Source organism: Blennius ocellaris (assembly GCF_963422515.1).
Source record: "Blennius ocellaris genome assembly, chromosome: 15".
Taxonomy (NCBI): domain Eukaryota; kingdom Metazoa; phylum Chordata; class Actinopteri; order Blenniiformes; family Blenniidae; genus Blennius; species Blennius ocellaris.
The window spans coordinates 7364914-7392421 of record NC_137664.1 but is presented as its reverse complement, the minus strand read 5'-3'; the positions used below and the strand labels follow the sequence as shown (position 1 = coordinate 7392421).

At 38.4% G+C, this 27508-nt stretch overlaps 1 protein-coding gene across 1 annotated transcript in view; it reads right to left on the bottom strand.

The window, feature by feature from the left end:
* Nucleotides 1–27508, bottom strand: part of brinp1 (bone morphogenetic protein/retinoic acid inducible neural-specific 1) — a gene marked incomplete at both ends in the record, with an annotated part of 95232 nt that overhangs the window by 31843 nt on the left and 35881 nt on the right. The window contains 2 exons of the mRNA XM_080510479.1: nucleotides 1869–1974; nucleotides 22541–22710. Of these exons, the coding sequence (XP_080366605.1) occupies nucleotides 1869–1974; nucleotides 22541–22710 (276 nt within the window). The remainder of the gene's footprint in view (nucleotides 1–1868; nucleotides 1975–22540; nucleotides 22711–27508) is intronic.

Below are 27508 nucleotides of genomic sequence, written 5' to 3'. Positions count from 1 at the left end.
CTAAAATATAACATTTGTGTGTGTTGTCACACAGGGAAAATGGCCTATGGATGCATCCTAATATTTGAGTATATGTTTCAACAAAAGAAAAATAGAGGGGAAAAAAAAAGAAAAAGAAAACAAAGGCTTAGTGATCAAGAATATTAAGCAGTAGCAGCTTTACAATGCCATTTCCCCATGAGAGTCAAAATAACTACTGTATTCAGAAATGGAATGAATTGGATGGGAGAAATAGCCAAAGAAATGAAGAATTAATCCTGCAAACATGAAGCTCAAAGTAAACCAAAATCTAAAACAAATGTGAATGCATAGCTTCACAATTTACAGCTATTTTTAGTGAGTACACATCGTCTTTGCAAATACACATGTTTAGTTTGACCGAAGAGAGACTTGCAGTAGATTTGGTGATTTAAGAACAACAGTTAAACCCGTGTTGTGACAGAGTGGAGACTCTAGGGTGAATTAAATGACTGGATCTGATTATGAATGTATTTAAGCAGAATAGATCTTTAAAGCTCTCCAGTGACTGCATGCCTCTTCACGAGCTCCGTGAAGCACCATCCCTTTGGAGAGCCCCGTGATTGTTGAAGAAGTCACACCATCAGCTCTCTTTCTAATTAATGGCAAGAACGATAACTGCTCTTAAGCAGGGACACATTGTCAGGCAACGAGCCCTTCCTTTAATCATTCACTCAAACACAGAACCTATATACCTACGATATAAAAAAAAAAGTATTTTAATACAGACGTGTGAGCTTGAAGCCATTCGCAAAAGCTTTTCCCGTCTACTGGGGCTATTATCGAGCCAAAAGAAAGAATCTTTTCCAGGCCTGTCATACATCAACTGTGTAACAAAACAGTCTTCAAAGCACAAGGCTAATGCATTTGGTGCATGACAATAAAGCTTTTCCCAAAACCTATACTGCTTTGAGTAAGTGGCAGTGAAGGACTTAAAAGTGTTTCTTTGACAAACCACTTGGTTCTCTGATTTGAGAGGACAAGAAATGATCTCTTCAGAAAGGAATGGGGGTGGTATGCAGATTGAAAATAAGCCTCCTTGATTCTCAAACCAGTTTTAATAACCTGCGTAAAGTCAAAGAAATCAAAGAACCAATCGCTCCCCTCAAATACTTGACCGCGGTTATACCATCTTTTATCATTATTTTTCCCCAGGGTGACTGTCACTGCGTGTATTTCCATCGTTACAGCTAATTATTACTTGTCTGTGTTTAAGGTGGACACATTGTGCTTAACAGAACACAAGCACTAATGACTAATAGTTGCTATTTGCAGCCATTGACATATGATCTGTGAGAAAAATGTGAGCAGACTCATTTTCACATGTCATGAAAGCCTAATGGATATGAGTCATGAATGCATACTGAAAATCCCTCCATAAACCACAATCTGGCTCTTATATTTATATGAATAGCAATGCCAGTACAATGTCTTAATTGTCCAATTATACATTGCACCTGCATGGAGAGAGTACTACTTTCTGCACTCTCAAGTGATTAGCTTTGTACAGTTCAGGCAACTGTTGTGAATTTAGCCCTGCCTTTGATCAAAGCTGTAAGAAAGACTTAAGAACACAATCACATTAGAACATGAGCAGACATCTATAACCGGAAAATCGTATTGCAATCCCTAGAGGGGATTGGGGAGTAAATCTATCCCAATCCCAGTGCCAATTAAAAAATGCACTGACATTCAATTCTTCAGAAGCCACAAACCATTTTTCTTGCCCATGCCATGTACGTCTACTGTGGGTCCCATTTCATTTAAACGCAGAAAAATGGAGTTTGACCCTGCCGGTTCGAGCTGGCCAACATCCTGCAGATGCTTGTGGATGTACTTGATTTGTTTACCTTGCAGATGAAGTTTGCTTTCCGGGCTCTGGAGTAGGATTGAGCTGACCGAGTCCAGATTGTCATAGCTACTGCACCCCAGTGGCCCCGTCCGTGTCTCGGTCACCTGCAAGAGAATTAGGACTCAAATGAATGCCACTATTCAGAAGCCATGTAACTGTGTGTGTGTGTGTGTGTGTGTGTGTGTGTGTGTGTGTGTGTGTGTGTGTGTGTGTGTGTGTGTGTGTGTGTGTGTGTGTGTGTGTGTGTGTGTGTGTGTGTGTGTGTGTGTGCGTGCGTGCGCGTGTGTTAGAACATTTCTGCATGAACATTAGGTACCTGTTGAGGTGACATTTGCATATCTTGTTTTCTGTAATCAGTAGGAGAGTTTTTTCCCCCCCCGAACCTTCTATTCTGGTGTGTATGACAACATATAAAATTGCAGATCACTAGACGGACTAAAATGGTATATGATTTCAACTTGTATAGCACTTTTCAATGGCTTGAGCAGTAGCAAAGCACTTTACACCATTAATCACATTCCACTATTCACACACCGATGGAGGCAGCTGACATACAAGGTGCTTAATCCATCCATTGAGCAATTTGGAGTTCATTTTCTTGCTCAAGGACACTGAAATGTGGACAGGTAGACAAGTGAACGTGCAACCTTCCATTTGGGAGACAAAAAGTATCAGCTGCAAATGACTGCTTTCCTCAATAATAATGCAATAATTAGCCATAATGTTATGACTTAATCAAGTGTGTTGGTACTCTTTCTACTCTGCAAACAAACTGCAAAAATAGTGTGTGTCGCCATATCTTCCTCCACATCCCCCTCTGCAACAGCATGTCTGTTGTACGAGACCATAAATGAGCATCAATGAGCCTTGGCCGATGATGACACAGACACTGGTTCACTGCTTTTCCTTCCTTGAAGCACTTTTGGTAAATACTGACCACTGCAGGCCGAGAACACTCCACAAGAGCTGCAGTTTAGGGCCCAGTGTGTCTAGCCATCACAATTTGGCCCTTTTGAAATCCACTCAAATCCTTGAGCTTGTCGATTTTCTCTGCTTCTTACTTATCAACTCTGAGAGGAAAATGCCCAACATAATTCACCCACTGAAGGTGGTCCACTGAGAAACAGATAATCTGTATTTTTCATTTCACCTTTGAGTGGTCACAATGTTATGACTAATCAATGCAAATGTTGCACATATTGGATAGATTTCCTTTTAAAAGGAGAAACGACTTTTATACATGCAAATTGCATTGTATTTATTCGGTGCAATTTGCACTGTACGGATTTTTACAGGAGGAAATTGTGCAATTTAAACTGCCCATAAAGCAAGGACTGACTGATTGTCATAGGAAGCATTAATAGTATTTTCAAACAGTGAATATCAAGGCCAACAGCATTAAACTGCAGTAGCGAGTGGCCTGTTTAGGGCCGTTTTTTTTGTTTGTTTGTTTTCTTTGCAAGGGCATAATTTCTTCCAGAGGCATTTTCAGAAGTGAAGTAAAAATTAGTGGACAATTTCTTTTGAACTGTGCACTTGTTCTCTTTGAAACAATACAGCCATGCGACTCAAGTAGTGGTTCTCGTTGCCCCCAAAACCACCGTCGAAAGAAATAATGATCCTATTCAGATGTGAAGAGCCAACTTTCAAATTTCCTCATCTGAGACCTTGAAGAGAAGAGGGTGTACTTGAAAAGAAGAAGAGAGATGCCTTTTACCTATGGTCATTAACCTCTTCCAGCAGTTCTTAAAAGAGGTTTTAGAGGGCAGCAAGAAGCAAAGTGAAAACATCCACAGCAGAGCAGAAAAAGCGGAGGGAATTAGATAGATTCCATGTTGATCGCAAGTATTGTGTTTGTTTTTCTTTCACATTTTTGTGAAGCACACAACCTTCCCCAACAGAAAATTAAAACTGTAATCTAATTAAAAGTGTTGCTACTGTCTCTTAGGCACATGACAACACTTAAGAGAGTTAAACATCTAGTAGCGATGAATGGGGAGGGTTTCTCTACTTTGGGACACTTTGCAAGTCTTTCAGTCCTAGAAAGTCACTGTCTTGCAAACACGATAACTGATGCAAAACAGTACCCCCTTGTGTTGTGTTAAGTGAGAAGAAACTGTTTTGTACTGTGTACAACATTGAGGTGGACCACTTGCAGATGTCTACTACGGAAAACCGCTTTTCTACACAGATCATGAAAATGGTGTATTTACAATAACCGGGCTCAACAAAAGACTGTCAGTAAAGCTTTTGTTTTTAACCTACATACAAATGTTGATACTTCTTAAACTTCTATACAGTGCAGTGCTGGTCAATTATATTGTTAGTGCTGGTGTTCTACCTTGTTCTAACTGTTCTAAGCTGTGACAAGACATAGTATTTATCGATGTATGTGTCAGAATCTGGAAAACGGTGGTATTTGGGCTTCAAGTAACCATAGTGGTGAAATTGTGCGACATTGCACACTCTCCAAGGACATTATGTAGGTGACCAATTAACACCTCGAGTATGATCCTGTGTAAGCAATTGTATGAAAATTAGTGTTTTGATTCAGATTGAGAAAATAGTGCAAAATACCTAAGGAGTACAACAGAAGTCCCTCACCACAATAACAGCGGCCTCTCTGCTACAGTCTGAGCTGATTTGCTTCTATTTTCCAACTGTTTTAAGAATAAATATAATCGTAAACGCTGCAAACTTTTTCAGACATTGTAAAACAAAGGGTCAAGGTTACTTTATTCATAGGTGTGGGTAGATTTGTTTTGCAGATTGTGATTGCGTTTAGTATGTCATAACAAATAAAAAACACACAATGAACTAGACAGGCAGGTACTTGGTCGAGTCACAATAACAAAAAAAACATATTAGCATAAACACAATCTGCTGTGTTGTTTTGTGTGTCCATCAGATGCAGTCCCCAGTGAATCTTATGAGAGTGAATCTTTTTGTAGTAGAATAAGAGTACACAATCAAGTATTACAGTAATATGAAATAATATTGGAGTACATGAATCCATTTTTAAAAGCCCAAATCTTGAGCAGATCAGTCCCAATAAGTTCAGTTTCTCAAAGTTTTTTATTTAATCTGTGAAAGAAGTTTTTTTCTGTATTGTAAATGTAATTTGTATGTGTGCGAATTTTTGCATATGTTTTACAATTCATGGACTTTAATGGTGCTTCATTAATAAATTGTTTTGGATTTTTAAAAGAAAGGCTTACAATCACACTTAAATTGAAGTGACTGCTGAGTGACACGGGTGTGCTATGTTCAGCAAACTTCAGTATAAATGTGACTTGCCCCTTTATGTGGCTTTTTATTTGTTTTTAGAAAAAAAAAAAAACATCTTTCACAGCTAATCTTTTTAATTAAGAATGAGTTAAAAAAATTTGAAAATTAATGGATTTCAGTGTTGAAACATTTCAAATTCATGAAGTCCCCTTCCTATTATTATAATTCTCATGCAATGATAACTTTGGGTTCTTTGCTGAATTGACCCACAGGCTCGGAATTGAGTTGAAGCCTAATGCCCTGAGTAAGTCAACTGTTGGAAGCAGCTCTTTGAAAACAACAAAACTGGCCCAGCTCCTTTTAGTAGAGACCATAAAACAAGCTGAAAGCCAAGTTCGGTTTGAAGCCTTGAGAAAGGACCTCACATCTTTAGTCACATCACATGAAAGATGAATATGTCTGTGTGTCATCCACCACATATGGCCTCAATATCTTCTCCCTTATACACTTGCGTCAGCGTGAATCAGTGTGTATGTGGTCCAAACTATAATAAAGTTGGTGGGCCCTAAATCTGTTCCCTCACTCCCATAATGGCTTCTGTACTCCTTGCAGGGACAAAGAAACAACTCCTCATAACACAAGTCATTGTGTTGGAAGTCGAGGTATTGCTATAAACCACATGGATGGTTTAGCAAGTACTGGCTTTGTGCAAGTTTAAAGTGATCAAAAAAAATTAATGCGAGTCAATCTAATATTCATTTCATGAAACAAGACTGAAGCAAATCTCTGCGCTAAAAACGATATGCTTTTTCAACGTGAAAATGCAAGACTACTGTGAGAGTTCAAGTAAAAATCACAGTTAGGACAATCCAAGCCATAGTTATGTCTTGGTTCATATTAAGTCAGCAGAAATTGAATACAAGTCAGTGCAACATCCCCGAAAGGCATGACAACACAACATTGTGTGTGATTGACAGTGTGATTCCATTTTTTCTGTCGTTAATGTTGATACTGTACCAGATGGTGGGCTGACAAGCAAGAAATTAGACAGATGTATATCTTACCCTTGGCATCAGGCTGCCGGGAGGGGGGGGGGGGGGGGGGGGGGGGGGTGGGCTTGGCAAATGAGAAGAGGTGGGAGGGTGCAAAATAGAAAAGCAGACAGGGGCTGACTCTGTAGCGGAGCTGCACACGGTAATCTTACTGTTTAATCAGTAAGCTTCTGAATAAATCTGGCAGCATTAATTTGGAATATCTTAGGGCACCCGACAGAGCTGTGATAACTGCTTACGTTTCTGAATTACCTTCATCGTGTCGGAATATCTGATCAGACTGAACTGAAACTATATGGTGTAATATAGTTATTTCTGCATTAAATAACTTGAAATATGAGTATATAACTGCAATGGACAAGTTATATCCCCATCTTCTCATGAAATAAAGGAATCTGTTTCTGGAAAATTCTGTCTATGTTCTTGAACTTTATGTCGGCACGTCACTGACTTTTTTGTACACCACGCAACGTACTGTTGATTATGTGTAGCATTACTGTATTGTTACATTAAAAAAAAAAAAAAAAAGTTTGGAGGCTGAACCTGGCATGCAATCCAGACAGGGCAACATATTCAAACTGAATATGTACGAACGAGTGGTTCAAGCACTACTGATTCAAACCTCCATTCAGGCATTTTCTATACTGCTTTGTTCCATTCAGGGCACTCTAGGGGCACTGGAGCTGACGCAAGCTAACAATAGGGGCAGGCAGAGTACAGCCTGAACGGTTCACGTGTTCACATAACAGGAAAGCAGAAAAACAATCACATATCATATATGTATGGTTTGTATGATTCAGATTCACCCCGCTCTTCTCATTACATATTTGAACGCATTGCGTTCAAGTGACATTTTGTTCCATTCGAAATAAAGCTCACAGCATTGTTGGCATATTACTGCTTTTTTGCTCTCACACTCTATAAAAGGAACTTTATGTGGAAATATGAATACACCCCTTTCTCCCACCCATAATGCACCATGGTAGCACCATTCCCCTTGTTGACACCAACACTGTTTGAACTCCCATGTAGTGACTTCTCTTTGAAGGCCATATTTCTTTCTTTCTTTTTTTTTCTTTCTACATTACAGCAAGTAATGCTTTTGGAATTGATAAAAAAAAAAATGCTTCTTTTGATTCCCTATCTGCTACTTAGATGGGTTTAATTTGAAATATATAAACATTCTTATCAAACATGGCATGTTAATTTCTTATCAAACATGGAAAGGAAAGGAACGGAAAGGAAAGGAAAGGAAAAAGAAAAAGCATTTCCCTGACCTTCAGAGTTTTTAGATTTTTTTTCTATTGCAGAAGTGACTCAGACAAGGAGATCTGTTCAATACCCATCTCCTAAAACTGTCTGTGACACATTAATGATTGTGTCATTGCAGTTCTCATCTACCTGGTCAACAGTTTCCCAGCAGGCTCTCCTCCGTGTTTCCTTGTTGCCGGACGTCACCCTTTAAAATGCACCACACGAACTTGCACAGAGTGCATGTGCAGATTGATTACAGAACTAGACTTGCCAATCACACTCCACCATCTTGATGGCTGCTGACGGTGCTCTTTTTTCTTCCTTTTGTTGTGCTTATCGCTGTATGAATTACCTCCCTCAAAAGGTTGTGTTGCATGATCCATGGTGACTGAGCAAAGTGAATATCTGTCCTCTGTCACCTACAAACAACTTCTCAGGTGGTGTGGGAGGCAACGGCGGGAGCACGCAGAGACCACATTAGTTGTCGCACAGAAAGCCACGTGCATAAACATGGTCGTCTGCAGCCTGTTTACCGTGCGGTGGTATTTCTCCAAGAATCATCTTTTAAAATTAAGAGCACACCATGCAGCTTTATGGATTAGAGACTGACCCTTGTAATCTGAATGACCTTAGGAAAGCTGTGTGCAGTGCTTGTTAGGCTCTGTCTTTTCCTTCTCTCCTGCATACAGCATAAGAGTGCTGTGCACCAGATTATGAAAATGGAGTATAACGTAATAAAAATACAAGGAGCAATCAAAGGACTGAAGTGGGCCGAGGGGGACTTAGAGGATTTGGATTATTAAGCGGAACACAACAGAGGAATCCCACTGGGCCCGGACTGTATCACAGCCCACAGTCAGAAACCACAGTTCTGGAACATCCTCTCTAATTGTCATCTGCCATCAAGCAAATCATCTTACCAAGTAAATAAGAAATGATGCACATGAGATATCAAATTCTTCTGTTTCTGTAGGCATCCAATTGTGTATGAACTATTCCCTGAGCATCGACTATGGCAGAGCTAAGTTTATTTTGTCTGTGCAAACTTCTTTATATTTTTAAAATGCAAAATCCATCCTGGTGACACACATACAATGCGGCTGTAGTCCGTCAGCTGTGTGTAGGAGGCTGTTTTTTTGTGCCAGATGTAAAATATGTGTGTGTGTGTGTGTGTGTGTGTGTGTGTGTATTTGTGTGCCGAGATGTATTTATACTGGTTCTTCCTTTTCATATTAAAATGAACCTTATATATGGTTGTCTCTGCCTGTTACATGCATAATGAGCAGATATGCACAGCAACCAAACATGTTGAACTTAAATGCATTTGATAGTTTTTGTCAAGACATGCACTTCAACATTTTAAATATAAAATTAATTACAAATAGACTTTTTCTGACTTTTCTAACGGCACTACCTGACCCTCTTTGATTATACCCCTGTAACAGACACCATGCTTTATTTATTTATCCAACGGTTGTTACCAGATGGCCTTGTGTTTCCAGAGCTGACCTTTCTGATGCAGATGCCTTTGAGTAAAGCACCAATTAAAAATCTCATTAGGACTTAAAATGTCTTAAATACAAACAAAAATATCCAGCGGCAAACATTGGAGGCAAAGTTCAGCTCACACTAATCAATGCAAATACTCTTATGGAGAGTAAATAAAAGAGACTCTCTATATTCTGGAGCACTGGTAATTAGCACTGCAGAAAAGTCTTTGTTATTAGAAGCGTGTTGCATGAGTTTCCCATGCCAAAGTAGAAATTAACTCCAAAAAGTAATACTAATATAATAGTTTCAAATGCTCAAAGTTGAATCTATTCACCTATTGTTTAATTAAGTATAATTTGCCAGAAATGATTTTGGGTGAAATACATTTCGATGCATTTGTCAATATGTACAATTGCAAAATAAATGTACAGACTTGTTTGAGTTTTGATTGATTCTTCTATTGTATGAACCAAAATCAAAAAGCTTTTGATCCCTCGCCTTAATCATTATTAGTTTTACATTTGGACAGCAGCGCTCACATTCACGTACGTGAGCTGTCCGCCTTTAATGTGTGTTGACTCTCAGTGTGCAATAATCCACTTTTCCACTAAATTCATTAAAATTATGACGCCATATGGAGCTCACTCATTATATCCATCTTGCCTGTAAGTAGTGGCGCTACAAGCGAAGTTCTGATTTTCAGTTTCCTAACTGAGACACGTGCTGCCTGAAACCTGACATCACGCGACGGGTCTGTGTTGCATCTTAGACTTGAAAGCTCAAAGGAGAATTAAAAGATGGTTTGAAGCTCCCTTAGAATGGATAAAAAATGTAGGATGAAGGCAATACGAGGGGCGACTGCAGCATGGAGGAATACTTTAAGGTTCAACTGTCTTCATTACACATCTCCTCTGCAGAGTCTTCCTAATCTGCCCATCACCTGCCATTTTCTTAATGACTTGCTATTTATGGCTCCATAGAAATCAAGAGACTTTCTCCTCAGTAATTCTCAGACCTGGCAGTGGAAGCTCCCTGAGGACTTTTTTTCCTGTCTTGTTCATATCATATTACATGTGGCTACAGTATTCCTGTAAGTCACATTAAAGAGATGGGACAATCTTTTTATGTTTAGTTGAACATTTCACTCGAATATCTGTGACAAATTTCCTGTGAATGTTAAAACACCTAAAAGACTCAAAAAAAAAAAGTCACAGTACTTGTTAGACTTAAGTGATACTGAGAAAATGATCAACTTTGGGGCATGTCTAATTATAACCGTGTCACCCTCAAGTGTTGTAAATCAAGCAACACTGAATATAAATTATGTCATGCTTGCTTGTGGCAAATGCAAATTGGATGTAAACTGCTCCAAACTTGGTTACTGCAGTCAACCGAAATCTGGGTCATACTGTATACATGTTACCATTTCTCTTACCTCACGCGTGGCTCATATGACGAGACTTTGAAATGCTAAATAGGATTGCATGACAGCGGTTGGTACGGCACCCAGCAGCAACACACAGCACTGCAGCATCATCAGGAAATATGCATATTGATTGCTGGTGTAAATCTGTCCACATTAACTGTACGGATAGGTGACCTTGTGGGGGATGCAGTAAGCACACCCCCCGTGCAGGAATGCACACTTGCACAGTTCATGCATGGATGAATATAGAGTACGCACGCCACAGTCAGCCACTCTATCATATGCGCACGGGCATGATAGCATGCTAGCACGCATATACACAGTCAAATCCTCATCACACTTTTTCCAGCATAATCACACGTTTTTGCAGGAAAACACTCACTCGTAAAATTGACATTTTCTTTCCATTAAAACACTCCATTGGGTATCTTATTTTCATTCCTAAATGACCCTCCCTCCCCATGGGAGTCCTACCTCGCAGCAATCAAGTTCAGTCACACAAAGACAAACAACCATATGCCATTTATTCCTATCAGCAAGGTGTGATATTGTTCGCAGTGGGAGGAAGCTCCTCTTTGAATGGACGTGTGTATACACCAATCAACTGCCTGCCTGATATTGCATAGTGTGCAAATGAACCATTACAACTGCTCAGACCCCACAAGACCCCACAAGATGCAAAATATTTACTTGCAGGCTATGATACATCAGACAAGCTTTACTTCCACTCTGATCCCTTGAATTGACTTGTATGTCTATGGCAAATTATGTTTTTAATAAATTTGGTTCAAAATCCAATTCAGAAATAAATTCAAACTAAAGCGAGGCCATCACGGTTTGTATGTTTTGATCCAGCACATGTATCATATGCCTACACGAGTGAGATCTGAGAATCCGAAAACTGAAACCAACACCTTAAACTTGGTATAATGCTTCAGTCCGTGTGTGTGTGTGTGTGTGTGTGTGTGTGTGTGTGTGTGTGTGTGTGTGTGTGTGTGTGTGTGTGTGTGTGTGTGTGTGTGTGTTTCCAAGGACAAAAACAAGGTACAGCAGGAGCTCTCCACACTGTACAGTCTCATTACAATGTAACCCCAGGCCAGCTGATTCAGTACTCAAAGCTACTCGAGTACACATGTATGTTTTCATGCTGGCAACGTTTGTTTGCATTTGCATGATTCACACCAGGGAATAAAAACACAATTATAGACTACTTGATTCTTTTTACCTTCCATATTTGTTTAAATTTTTTTTTTCTCCATTTCTTATTACTTGGTGTCTCTCAGCTGTGGTTTGTGTATCGGAGACAAGACTGCGTTCATTTTTAGAATAGTGAAAACGTGTATATTTTAGCCCATGTTTTACGCATCACTAGGATTTTCTAAACCACACAAACCTTTCATGAATTCAGTCACGCCGGTGCGTATAGGAAAATATTAGTCCAGACAATAACAGATAAGCAGACGAATACCTTCTGCAAATAAGAGTCAGAGATAAACCCCCCCGCTGGTCAAACGCATCTCAAGCAAAACTTTCCCTGAATTTTGTTCAACAATAAATTCAGAGCTTCTTAGGGGCCAATTTTATATGCAATCGTAACAGCAATTCAATAATATGTTTTCAGTATTCCAACCACTGCAGCTTGCACAGTGTGTGCAACCTGTAGGAGTCCAATAACAATCAAACAATTGTTTGTATTTCTCATTGATGGAAAAAAAGGAAGGAAACTGTGTTTGTAATGAGGAAGCTTTGCATTAGTGCCTGCACAGATGTCTGATGTCGTCAAAGACTGATTGTTATACATCCTGCTGGCTGTTCTGATGTTCGCATACTGTTCTCCTGCCTCATTAGTAGTCTGATAATGACACAGTTAATCAAGTAAACCTTGGAAAATTGCCCAGCGTATACATTTTCTTAAAAGTAGGCTTTTTGAAGTGTGAAATATGTTGGTGTAGCTGTGGATCATATTAGTTCCAGGTAATGTATTCTATTATTAAACTGTCACTGTACTTCAAGACGGATTGTGCAAGACTTCAGGGTTGTGTTGCAAATTTCAGATTTTAAGTTGCGTTCATGATTTGGCAACATTTGCTAAAAGCATTCGAGCGCGCTGGTTAATGTTTTCCAAAAATATATTGTCTCATGTCTTTTATACGGTAATGCGATCTATCATAGGAATAAGTTCTGAGATATTAGGCAAAGAGCCAGAAGGACGTTGATAGCAGACCACTCGGGAAGCTCAGGAGAAGAGCAGGGGCACCTTCCAGCTCGTCTTTGACATCTGCACAGTAATCAGCCATCTTGATGTTCTACAGTAGCTTCTTTTCCCTGGAGAATCCAGCAACACTCTTACTGGATTACTTTGCATGTTGTCAATTTTTTATTTGTATTATTTTTAATCACAAGGCTTTTGTACCATATTTACCTGACAAATCCTCTGTTGTATCATGTTACTGACATTAGGGATAGCCTAGAAAGTTCAAGATGTATTGTTTATTTGTGCCTGATTCAGTGTTTTTTTAAAGCAAGATTTACTGTATTCTAATTAATCTCTTATGAACATGAACACAATACCATAAGTACCATTTAGTCTGGATTGCAAATAATTTACATGTTTTTGAAACAGTGACCCGAAATGGTACGTTCCGAAATTAAGAAAACATCAGTAATTACAAATAATTTCAAGTTTGCACCACTGATTTCAATTGATTACATTTTATAATTTGGTACTAATGTAAAAAAATTAAAGAATAGAAATTAAATCCATACCGAATAAACCATCGTGTCATTATCAGTTATAACATATATTCAACAGCTAATAATTTCTTCAGGATGATAACTATCATCAGTGGGCATCTATATTTGATTAAAGAAAATAATAAATATTTCAGTGTCTCTTGCATCTTTAAATCCAGCAGTTTTATTCATTGCAATAGTCCATCTGAATACATATGCATAATAATTATTGGGCATCTATTTCCATAAATTTGAATTCTAAGAGATCCAATAAAAACCAGAGAATTCCATTCTTATCGGAACAATAATTGTTCTAATTTCTATCCAAATTTGTCATTACAGCTGGGTAATTATTATGAATAACTAAGTACATTCAGATTGATTTCCATGCACATGGTGAATCTGCCAGACAGGTGGTGAGTGAAACGAATGAATGAAATAACAAATTCCTCAAAGGTCAAATTTGATGTTGCTTTACAAAATAGTCCAGCGAATCTGACGTCCCACCTGTCCAACTTCCTGGCAGCAAAATGTGTGAAACACTTCTGCAGTATTGACACGTGTTTTTCATCCTGATTGTAAGTTTGCACTCCAAAGCAGGTCTCACAGCCATGCTGAATCAATATTGGAGGAGCGAAGCCCTTGTTCTCGGTGTTTATAGATCTCATGCCTTCTGATGGACTTTGCTTCCTCTGCACATTCTGATCATTGTTTGTCTGCAGCCGACGTGACTGGGAAACTGCTTTTATGCCACTTTTATTTATGGTGGAGACATACCAGAATACAGTGCAGTCGCCTTTGCTTAAGGAATACTGCATTACTGTAATACTGTCCAGTATAAGCATAAAACATGTTGAAATAAAGAAAAAAAATACAAACATTAAATGCTAATTTGTATTTCTACCTGAGCATTTGTTATCTGAAACGTTTTAACACAATTTCAAGTAATTAGATTCAGGATGTATTTATGGGACACACTTTTAAGTGAAAATGCATCTTTTTTTTTTTTTTAGAAAAATGCTGTTTATTCATGAACATATGAATAAACTTCGAGCACCGTTGTCTTCAAAACGAACTCCCAAAACACAACAAAAGTTTTCCATTTCCACCTGAAAAAGTCCTGTAATTGTGGTGTTAAAATCTCGTCTTTATAGTGCAGAGAAAACATCCTATTCTTGCAAAAGGAACCAATCAAGTTGTGAGTATTCTTAGAACACTTCCCACAGCATGTATGTTCCTTTGTGAAAACAACAATAGGAAATCATAGTATATTGTGAGATATAAAGAATATGTTTTCTTGAGAAAAGAAGTGCTTTTGTTACCACTTGTATCCGTTGCCCATTAGAAAGCCATCTACTGCTAGTCCACAAAGCTACCATATGTTGAAAATGTTGCTCATGAAAATGTATTTTCGCTCAGTAACTTCTGAGCTGAGCATTCAGGATACATCTGCCTTTGTGGGTTATGCTAATTCAGATGGTTTATGATAATGTCTTAGTTTACTCTGTCAGTCTGATAATTAGATTTTGAATTTGCATCATGAAAGTCAATATTTATAAATGACCCTGATTCATGGCTTGTGATGAGTTAACTTTAATTTTGAAGTTTTATTTAACAAATTTCTGTGAAAGTGGATCTTGATGGGAAGGTTAATAAAAGGTGAAAGCCTGCAAGCGAAGATGAAAATGTAGGAGAGACCGTATATAGCAGAGAGCTAAGAAACGAAGTAAACAAGTGGGAGACACATTTTAAACGAGGTTAGAAGTGGTAACATGGTATGCTATTGCATTGATTTTTTGTTTATTTTGTCAAAGTGTTTGATTCATACTGCATTTGGCCCCATTTACATGACAACTATTTCAAGAGAGAATTCATTTTTTTTAATTGCATTTTGAAAGTCCGTTTACATGACAGCGGTGTTTGGCGCCACTGAAAACAAATTTCTGAAAACGCTCCGGCTCTGTGTAAATGAGAGTAAATCCAACTTCGTTGTCTGTCAATATGTACTGTATGTCCGTGTAGTTACCATTGTTGATGTTTGCAGACTATTGTTATCTGCTCCGTGTGTGTGGGTTTGTCACAAGAACAAACAATAGCACCTCAACAGTGGCCCATCATTTTCAATATTTCTGCCATTGCTGTATCAACGCAAAACTTTTCAGAATGCATTTTCACTGGGCCCTGAGTTTGCAAATGTAGCTAGAATGCTTTTGGGTTTGTGTTTAGGTATTTTTGTTGATCTGATCAAACTGTGCTCACGTCACAATATAAAAAAAATAAACAGATTATCAGTCATGGCATTCACTAAACAAGCATGCTGCAAAATACAACACAAAAGCAGGCAATTAATTATAACCATTCATTAAAAATGCATATTTCATTCACCTGCCATTTCAAATAAATCAACACAAGATGTCATCTAATTTATAAAGTTTGTTCTCAGCTGAACAATGGGGACTTAATGGATGTGATACTACAGATAATGTTACAGTATATTTGCATGTTCTCCCTGTGAAAATGTGGGTAATTTTGGTTTCTTTCCAGAGTTTAAAAAAGCAACTTGTAATTGAGGTTAATGCGTAACCCCGAATTTCCCACTGCAGTAAACATGAGTACGTCTAAATTTCTCCCAGTTTTCCCACTGATCGGCAGTCAGAGTGTTCAGGATTTAAACTGCCTTCACATAGTTGTCAGCTGGGCTGAGGTGTAGCCCCCCCCCTCCATTAATAACTCGAAATTGGATAAAGTAGAAAAGAAGATGGCTGTTTGAATAGAACATAATGATTCTGATGCCCACTTGTAGACAGAAGAAGAGGCATGTTGTGAAAGGTTTTGTTGTACTATATGACTCATCTGAATGCTTCTAGCATTGATTTTCCTTTTAAGATTAGCTTAGAACACACAAATAGTACAATTTGGAGAGCCAGTGGTACACCTGACTGCAAGCCATATTTTTTTCATAATTAATTCAACATAATGTGAGCAGTGTTGTGCAAAATACTGATAATTAGTATTGGATTACAATTTGTTATTCAACAAGTCTTCATTTCTTTAACAGTGATTGAAAATAAAAGTAATTACTCACTTGGAAAAGTAACTCATGCATTCCTTTTAATTCTCTCTCTGTAATTAGGATGTCTTGATAATGTGCGTATTGCTGTAGTACATTAGCTGAGCTGCCTGCAGTCTGTTGCTCAGTCTCATGACTGATTCAACCATTAAGTTCAGCTGAAGCGAAATCAGTTATTTGAAAGTCAAATAGTGGTCACTTTGGCCTGTTTGAGTTCAATCAGTCATTATCCATTTTCGGAAGCAGCTTCATGGCTGTTTTCATGTCCTACAGAAGTAACAAGTTCACACAAACTTTAGTACTACACACCATTCCAACATGGAATGTGATACATCTGAATAGGTATCAATGGCCGCTTGATCAGAAGACGTTTCATTCCGCTCCATTATGTTACTAAAGCCGTGGACTCCATTCCCTCTGTACACAACTTACTTCATGCCCTTTGTGTCCATAGCAATGTTTGTTTCACTTGGGTAGAGCAAACCTATTAAGCTGCTATTTCACCTTGTTAGAGGAGCAAGACACATCGCTGTGCGTTTCAAACAAGTCATTACCAGCTCCCAGTGGATGCAGTACCTGTTAAAGTAAAGAAAGGCTATCTTGCATGTCATTAACTAACTTGCTAACTCACACAATCACTAATCCATTCCCGGACCTTATTCCGAGCTCAGTCGGAGCCTAACCTCCTGACATATGGTCCAGGTCCATCGGTTTTGATCAGTAGTCCACCCCAGCATTGTGTGCTGTATAGAAGCCCCCCCCCCCCCCCCCAATGTCTCCTGCCTCGCTTTCCCCGAGAAACTGACTCAGCAGCCACTGTCAAGTCTTCTTAATTTTGTCATGCTTGACTTCCTGCTACCTGGAGTCTCATCTGCCAAAGCTCCTTAATCCACTTGTCACTCACGACAACAAAATGCTGGGAAGGTGCTCCTTGAATGAAGACAAGGGAGTGGAGCGCTGGTGGGTGTTGGGGAGAAAGTTGTTCTGAAGGTTTGTGGACAACAACGAACGTGACCCTTTTGAAATCATGCAGGATTATTACACCATTTCCAGTCATAAAGCACAAAGCATTACTGGAAAAAATGAAATACAAAGCATCATACTGGAATGATTTTGAGTGGCCAACCGAAGAATATCCACTTGCTATTGACAGAAGTTGTCGCACAAGACATGCCATTTGCAGACCATGTTAAATTGTTCCTTGGAATTATGCTGAGAGTAGAAGATGGAAGAAAATCTCTCAAAAACCGGGTCATCAAACCCATTTTCCCTCAAGGGCCACATACAGCTCCATTTTATCTCAATTGAACCAGTATAATAAAATGAGAGCATAAAAACTTGAAGAAAAAAAAACCCAACTTCATGTTTCCCTTGTTTTAGTATGAAGTTGCAAATATCTTTGGGAAACTGTTTACATCACCTGTGGTTCGTCAGTGGTTTACCTATGATAAATCATCTTTAATTTATTTAAAAAAAAAAGAGTAATTTGAAATCTTCTTTGGTACTCTGCCTACAAATCTTTTGTTTTTACCCTCTCACCCTAGTAAGGTTTTAACCATAAGCTATTTTGAGGCAACAAACTTTCACTGCAGCCTTTTTTGCTGCAATCTGCGTTTCAGTTCTGGGTCTTTGTGTTGTGCCTGCTAATACCACAAAAAACTACATGACCAATAGTGGGTGAATCTGAAATAGCAATTACTGGATTATGACCGATACGTGCCATTACAGCAGATGAAAATCAATTAAAAGTCCTGAAAATAATTAGATATCTTAAATAAATAAGCAAGTATTAGAAGAATGCCAGTGGGTTTTGCTGGAAAAGAAGAAATCAGTGTGTGAGGGTTTGATCTGATGTGTCACATGAGAGTCAAATGAGTGTCTGCTACTGTGCTGAAGAAACAGAACACATTGAGAAATTATAGTACAGGGCTAGTACCGTAGTATCATCCAAATTGGTCATTTAACATTATTACTAGTCATAAAATTCTTAAAATGAGCAAAGCTTTGCTGGATACAAAAAAAACATTTACAACAATTTTGCATTACAATCCTACTTTATTGTGTGTATGTTTTCACACATCTTAATGCAATACATTAAGACAAGTGTGAAATATACATATTTTGGGATATTTTGTCATCTTTAAATGAACGTAGCAATATTCATAAGCAGACTAATAACAAAAACATTTTTGCTTTGCTTTGCTCAGAACAACCATCCCAAGTTGTGCTGCCACAATATTCACATTAAAACTGTATCATAGTTGTTGCTATATTAACAATTTATGCTCAGTTACTCATCTTACACGATCCTTTTTGTTTCTCCACTCATCATCTGTGTCAACTAACACCCGATATGAAAATGTTCAGATCAAAAGCTTGTTTTTGACTCATCGGTATCAGAGGAAGCATACCAGACTTCCAGTAATTAATTGGATTAAACCCCCTTTCCTGGTGCACCATTGTCATGTGCAGTTCTGTGCCCAGACACTCTCATTTCAAACTCACAGACATCCAGGAGGACTTTCAGCTTGAAATTCAGCCTTGAATATTGCACTGAAGCACTTTGATGGGACTAAATCTCTACAATTAGGTGGCATTCTAGTTTCTCTCTGTTGCAGCCTTTCCCCCACATCTGCAATCTATTTTCTGCTAAGAATGGTGTGATTGCAGGCCCATGACAAACCAGAGAAGTCTAAATAATTATGATCAGCAGGGCTTGAAATTAACACCCGCTAACTCGCTCAGAGTAGGTGAAAATTTGACTGCGGCACAATTGAGCCTGGGTTGTTGTTGGCTGAGGTGTTCTTGGGCTGTTTCTTTATAACCCCAGAATCTGACCCACTCCATGTGCTTTGTTGTGGTACAAATATTCACTTTAAATATATATATATAAAGAACAATGTAACCTATTTCAGTGTTTTTCTTTGATAAGCCGGGTACCATTCCTGCATATCATCATGGCTCGACTGGAGAGATAGGGATTTACATAGTGGGCGTATTGATTTTGTCGCTGTGCAGCTTCAAACACGTTTTGTGTTCCTGTGTTGTGATATATCTGGCATATCCACAATGCACTTCATAGTCTCTAATCAATGCTGAATTGCTCTGGGTTGTTCGGGTCAATAACAACTATAATGGGAGCACAATAGAGGCGAAAACGCCCAACGTGCTGCACTGCAGGCTTCTTAATCAAGGTGAATTCCATCCGTCCATCCATCTTCAATGCCTGATTTATCCAACTTAAGGTCACAGGGGGCTGGAGCCAATCCCAGCGAAGGTGATATTCTTTAACAACAAAACCCTCCCAGACACAGAGCAGCACATGCATGTCTTCATTTGTGTGTATGTGCGTTTTGTTTAGTATGATTTATAGTACCAGCCCATATTCTGCCTCACACACTCTGTGCAAGGTCATGGCAGATAAGAGATATAGTCCTGGGCCTTTGAGCCCAATTGTTTATTTGAATAGAACTATACTGGTTACCTTCAATTATTTGATGTTGGAATAAATCATGATTACAAATGTTCTTTTGTTAACATATATTTTTCTGAAGGAATGTCCAAGATACCTACATGTATTATTTGGAATATAAGCAACCCTGTTTAAAGACTAAACATTACATTTTTTAAGCTCTATTTCCAGGGGGTTAAAAAAAGTCTTATTTTTCGGCCACTCTGTTAAGTCAGTGTTGAGCTATTGCTTGAAAACTACATATTTAGCCTATCAATGATGCAGTTGTAAAATAAGTGTTACATCTATGTTTTTCTTCCACATTAGCTGTATTAAAGAGCTCCAAATGATCTTGCAGCTTTTGTATTTTAAATATAGAGAAACATAAACCAAAAATTGAAGCTTAAATAGAAGAAAGCCAAATGTTTAAAGGGATTTACTGACTGTACAAAAACAGTTATTGTATTCTGGGTGAATGCAGACGGGTTTCAAGCTGTGATGTTTGCATACCTTTCAAATCGGAAAAGAACAAAGTGCCTTCATAATGTATAATGAACCAATAGCTAATGTCGGCGCAATATTTACATAAGACAACTTCCCAAAAGCACAAAGCAGCAGATTGTTTAGCTTGCATGTAGATTTAATTCCTGTGTTGTTATTGGAAACCTATTGTAATACTGATAGGGCCTCCCTCTTCCTTTTTGTAGTAAGAAGGAACACTTGGACTAATTACTGAAACATGGTCACAAGAGAGGGATTTTCCTAAACTCTGGCCCATTTGGTTTTGCTTGATGTTATTTATATTTTACAATTGCTGCTCCTGCCGCCCCCCCGCCCTCCCTGCTTCTCCTCCTCAGTGTCCCCAAGTGAACCAGTCTGGGAATAATCACAGTGGGCATGCAGGCACAGGCAGTATGCTCACACTGCACACAAATACGACTTTGCCTTTTTTTCCCCTGTCATTGGGTGGTCAACAAAATGGAAAACAAAGGGACTCAGTGCAGCAGCGGGGAAAAATAAATATATAAATGTATCAGGCAGCGTAGCACTGTCTTGATGTTCATGGTTACTTTAATCTCTGCACCTCCTATTGGTAAAAAAAAAAAAAGACAAAATGTATATCTTTCTCTTTTTAATCTTGTTTATACTGACATGTGGAACCACAGAGTTTCCATTTAGTCATGTTAGGTAGTGCTTGTTGTATCCATCTGCTCTTGTTTGTGAGCTTCATCTCCAGGAAGCATGGGTTGCAGCGGTTTATATTCATCACACCCACTCCTCTATGCGAGTACTTTTGTGAAATGTGTTCATTTCGTGAGCATCCGTATTAAAATTAGATCATCTTTGCAATTCTGGCCTCCTAATGCATATTCATTGGGATGCATTTTCCTTTGTCATTTTCTTTTCCATTTCATTTATTTGTATTACACGCCATCTGCCTCTGGAGGAAAATGAAATAAGGTGTTTCTTATTCTGACAAAAACATGGTTTATGTGGAGAACGACACACTATGTTTCTTTCTCCACAAGAGGAAATATATTTCTGATAACAACCTCCTATTAGCGAATGGCAAAAGTCGCACAGGAGCAAAAGGTCAGCAATACACAGAGTGGCATCAAAGACCACTGCTGACGAGACGGGACGTGAGGATCATTCTCGAATCTACTCTCATTCCCTTCGTCATGTCGGTTCAGTTGCATGTCACCTCATTACAAATTAGATCAGTAGAAGATTAGAAAATAAGCCATTTTTGGAGCTGTCATAAATGTTGCTTTGGAAGGCTCTTACAAACACCTGTTGTTTGGCATCTTGTGTTTTCTTCTAATTAATATGAAAATCCCACCGAAATACTTCAAAGCCCTCTTCAATCATACCTCTTCAGCTTGACGTTAATGAATCAAAGTTATCCACATTTATTCATTAGTATTTTTGGATTCCTTCCTATTACATTTGATCTATGTTATCTAATTTCGACACCAAAGCTAAATTGTCTTGTTTTTTGGTTTTCTTTGTTTTAATTTTTTTAATGTGAAAAATGTTTCATTTGTTTTGCCTCACTTAATTAATGAAAAATATTCTCAGTGAGTCTTTTTAATGTTCTTTTTCCTCCTTTGTTGTCTCGTGGTCAGTTATCTTTTTCTTAATTTGTCTGTTATTATTTTATTTTTTTATTGTTTGTTTAGAACTTAACACAATTGATGCCCATAAACATTGACAGAAAAATAAGGTTTCAAAAACTGAAGCTTGAAAAGAAATGTATTTACACATTGGAATGGATTTGTGATAAATCCCAGATGTTGGAAGTATCTACAGAATAAACCAAAAAAGAAAACTGAAATATATTTGTTAAATGTTACTACAGTTTGATTGTTTCAGCTTTTTTCCCCACAATATTTGCCACTCTTTTAGCCAATTTAGTCATTTAAATGATTAAGGTATCTTTAATCATTTTAATCAATGTAGCTGTTTTATTAATAACCATTATTCTTCCAATATTATCAGAATAAAATGTGTATAGTTAAAATACAAACATTCCTATTATAATTACTATGTTGATATGGATGATTTATTTATTTACATAAAGGTACCTTGTTATTTAAACCCTATTGTCTGCTGTTTGACTTAACTCCTACCACACCTGTTGACCACCAACACCACCATGTTTGGAGTTAAGATTAAGCATAAGAAAGACAAATGTTTGATTTGATGTATGTATTTTGCCACATACACAACAGATTATTGGTATCATATCGGTATGAGTGGTACTTGCTGTTTTATGTGGTTTCTGATCAGAAATGAGGTGACTGGTATCACACATCACTACAGTTTACTATTCATTGTGTGTAATCTGTAAAGACGCTAAGTTTCCTATGTCCTGCAGGGGATCTGTGACTTCTATTAACCAAGAGTATTAACGAGATACAATAAATATGTTTTTGCATGTGCATGTTAAGAGTGCACTGACCTTGATGGCATTGGTGGAAATCTGGATCTCATGCAGCTTCCTCATTGTGCCGTCACGGTCGATGAAGTAGGACGAGGCCAGCTGATGAAGAGCTTCCACATTCTGCGTCGCGTTGGCAAGCTTCCTGTCCAGCTTGTTTTTGGCCAGGTACATAGTCAGGGCTTCCTCTCCTACGGGGGGGGGCAGAGAGATGATCATTTATGCATGAACGCTTCAGAAGTTTTGGGACAAGAATTTAAGGTATTTAAGGTATTTAAGGTTTCAATTTGAGAAATTATCTTGAATTGAGGTACACTGAAAAAACAAAGCAGAACTGGAGTCTACAGAGTATTGAATATATCTTCTATTTTGTGGAAAGTTGACAAATCCAGGCTCCTCTCAGCTGCCAATGGAGCTCTTAACATAATAGATAAGTCAGAGGTCTGGATACCAAGGTTAGCAGATTTGGCTTGAGAAACCAGAAGCCCCGGTTTTCCAGGAACTGTCTCCATATTTTCTTAAATGTCCCCAGCTGGCACCATCCCCAGAAGTATCCCTGGACTCACTGCCGATCGGGACAGCATGATTGCAATGAGAGGTCTCGTGATGAAGAATTTTCACCTCACACAAATTGTAAAAGTCTGGAGAACAAATTCATCACGACCGGATATTTACTTCCCTTCCATGACCTAAGGCAAGGAGAAGGCAATACAAACAGGCAGAAATGAAGTAGCAGTACAGATTGCAGTGATTTAATTACACCAAGAAAATTTGGAAAATGGAAGCGAATGCAGGATCTGCTGCAAAGTGGTATAGCGGTGCCAATTAAGCCACACTCAGGAGGACTGCATCTGCACTGTGGCATTGTTTGGCATGTTCCGAGAGCACCACCATGTCTATTCTTTTTTCTTTTTTGTGATTAAAACTACTCATGCATGGTTAAACTAAATTAAATACCCTATGTTGTGATACTAACACAGCCCGAGGACGTGCTAAAATAGTGGTTTCTGTTAAATTACTCTCACATGTTTACACACAGGATTGAATTTATTTTTCACAATCCTCATCAAATATTTCTTTCTTTTTTTTTTTTAGGAGCACACAAAAGCAAAAAAGAAAATGCCAAAACACAGTTTTTTCTTTGATCAGCCAGCCCATACAGAAACAAAAACACTGACAGTTTTCCATCTGATCTAAAGAATTTGATTTGTCTTGTTTGTCTGCAACTGCCATCCAACTGAATTCAGCCGAACGACCCTAATGAGTTATTGTTGTTGCTTTTGGTGGTGTCATTCCCGAGATAGCTGACCTGAGTTGCCTTGAAATCGTCACTTATTTGCAGAGGCAAAGACTGAATTTGCATTTATAATTTGATATGAAATTTTAAAAAAAATAGTGCACACACACACACACACACACACACACACACACACACACACACACACACACACACACACACACACACACACACACACACACACACACACACACACACACACACACACACACACACACACACACACACACACACACACACACACACGGTATGGTTCCATGCCTTCTGGGGTCATGGCAGCGATTCCATCCCTACCCTTAGTGTGTGTGTTTCAAACGTGTGTGAAACGTGAAAGTTGATTAGAGTCTCCATATGTCAGTGTGCAATCAGGTTGAAGACGCGTGTACGTTTTTATTTGTCTCTTTCAGAGGATAACTCTAAATTCAACCAAAACTACTTCTCCCCCAACCCTAGCTCTTATCGTATATTCAATTGCACCTGAAGACAAGTCATTGTAAATGATAATGGAGTTCCACCCTTTTGATATCCACAAGCACAACAAGGTCATATAACCTGATCGTGCAGATTTTTGTTCCTGCCCGTTATCACACATGTGTACTCTACATATACGGATAAGCAGAGCCAATTGCCCGTACCCATGTGTTTACTACATTGGTTACTTTGTCCATCTTTTAAAGTTATCATCTTATAAAATTATAGGTACATACCAAATGTAGCAGTATCATTGGTAGTTGTTGAGATTAGACGTTACAGTGGTTATCGGTGACTTACTTCTTCTAGGACACGTTTCATTTTTCTTTAAATGTAACTGCACCATTGGTCTCAGATGGTATGCACTGATATATTTTGATATTTGAGTTCTTATTATAAGTTACATGGGCACACAAACAACTTTTTAAAAGTGCAATTTATAATCCAGAAAATACAGTATGTGGAATTTAATGCAAATACTCATTCAAATGCACTGGACATATGCAAGTATGAAGTGATGTTTACATTATTTGAAGTGCACATATCTATTTTTGTGTGTATATAAACCATAAGCTTCAAGAAACACACATTTTTCTTCATGATTGTATATCTATGCAGAACATTAACAACTGAGGTCAGAAATAAAACTGCAAACATCGTCACTTTCATATTATTTATGTACCCGGTGTGTCAAGATCAAAAAGGCAGGAAGTTTGAATTTAAATGGGCCAATGACCTTTCAGTAAGTGTCTTCACAAGGGGAGGGAATGAGCAAAAGCACCAAATATTTACTGAGCACCAGGCAAACACTCTGATCAGCATGTCTCATGCTTGTTTGTTGACACACGATAATACTTGAGCTGCTCATTCAGTACACATCATATTTCTCCATCTTCTTTTTTTTTCCGACAAGCAGAAACAGATGCATGAAAAGCAATCACGCAATCACCATTTCCCTTCCACAAGCTCACACAACCTTGCCTTCGAAGATTGCTGTTCAATATGGCAAAACCATATGCCTGGAAGTCGTTCAAGATTGTGTCACATGTGTTCAGGTTTCCAGGGCTGCGAATGGTTGTTTGGCCCTCAGCGAAGCATTGGAATTGGTCACTTAACTTGTGGTGACCGTGACTAGGGGTGGGTAGCAGTCAGGGCCAATGTCTCATGCCTGGTTAGAGTACAAGTACTGAGGGGACGAGGGCCCATTCTCTGACGCTGCCATGCTCTCACTCCCCGAGGGGTTAGCAAAGTTACTTACACACACTTGACTTACACTACTGCACAAGAATAATGGTCCCACATTAAGCCCTTGATCTGCTATTTTTTTTATCCCCATTGTAACTTAGTGCGGCATGCAGGAGGTCTGCACATAAATATTTTGTGGTTATTGCTTTTGGTCAGGCAAAATCATTACGTTCTACAGCTTTAAAAAAAATCATCGGCGTGCACCTTTCTGTAAGTAATACACTGTGTTACAATATTACAGGACACCTCGCTGACACACTGCCAGAAATAATCAGCTCATGCAGAGTTTATGTGTTTACAGCTGAGAGATATTTAAAAGCAATGTGCTGTTTCACCGCAGATCGGCAAGACTTTTTGCACGTGTACAGAGATTGACTTTTTGTTCTCTTCCTCCCTTTGTTCTTGCACATGGGGGTTTGATGATGGCTAGTGTCAGTACTTTTTTTTTTTTTCCAAAGATATGAAGACCACTTAATGGAAAACATTAAAAGTACATGCTTTTACAGTATGTATGAAGCAAGATGTTAATGCCATTTCTTTTCCAGATGGCTCATAAATGCATTCACAGAGGGACACACGCAGTGTTTTGGGGAGCTGGGTACATTCTATAGCTTCCTTAATTAATGCTCTGCAGATACACTTTGGGCATGTATATTTAAACATAAGTAAAATAAAGGACATCCTCAGCAGTTTATTCTGTATTTCACAAGCCACAAACAGCTCAAGTGAAAAGCTGCAAAAGCCAAACACTGTGTGGGGAATTTATGGAAACTGCGAAGGATTTCAAAGGTTGATGTCAGAGTAAACTTCTATATAACTTTTTGAAAATAAAGAGGATCAGCCTTCAAAAATAAAATACATAATATTCCACTCAGCTGCACCTGCATTGTTCCCGATTTACGCAGCAAACATTGGGAAAGCGGGAGTGTTACTTTGAGATAGGCACGCTCTCTGTGTCCCATTATGCTCTGTACATTTCACAGTGTTTGTGGAGTTTGCCATTTGCAACAACAACGACATCCACACAGAAAGGTCCCAGAATAGTAAATGACAGCCGTGTTGACAAGTTTCACTGGGCAGTCTTACACTACAACCCCAAAAACATAACCATAGTTCTTCACATGAGCTCCAGCTTTTGGCTTCAGTGACCACAAGTCATTTCAATAAAGTACTGCTTTCTCCTCAGTGCTGAGCTCGTGAGAATATTTCACAGAGAGGGTTTCCGATCCAGTCACAGGTTGTGTAGGGTGTAGTTTGGCAAATATATCCGGTGCAGAGATAAAACATGTGAAATTCAGTTCAGTTTCAACAGATCTGAAAGTAAATCTCTTTTTTAAGTGGGAAAAAAACCTCAAAAAACAAACAAACACTTTTCTAAGTTTACTGCAACTTAAGCATTTATTTAGTCCATTACTATTTGTCGTAATAAGTGTGGATTCTGTTCAAATATTTTTGGTTCATCTGTATTTTAGCCCTCAATGCCACTCTATGTGAGACAAGCTTTAAAAAAAAAAACATTTATTTGCTGAGTTTAATTGGATCTTTCTCCTTTTAAACTTTTGTGAACATTTTCATTTTCTCACCCAATTCAAATGCACCAGACCTCTCTGCATGCACTCAAATGGGATCCACAGCGAAACAGCAGCTCTCTCACTTAAAGTGGAAAAAAATGATTTCAAACATATGAAGGAGAGGAAACGATAGATGTGGTGAAATATATTCCTTACGGCTTTAGCAAAATGCAAATCTGTCCTTCACAGTTTTTCTTTCTTTTTTTTTTTTTTTTTGTAAAAGCAATAACTTCCTCTAGCATTTATTTACAGCCCTGGGTGTGCACTGACTGCTTCTGCACGATAAATTCCTGGACACACAGAAAGGTTTGGATTTTACTGTCAATAAACATACTGCACTTTTGTTGTCAGTGGCTGCAGGCAAATCACAGGTGTTAAGCATCTATGTCAAACTGTTTTGATGTG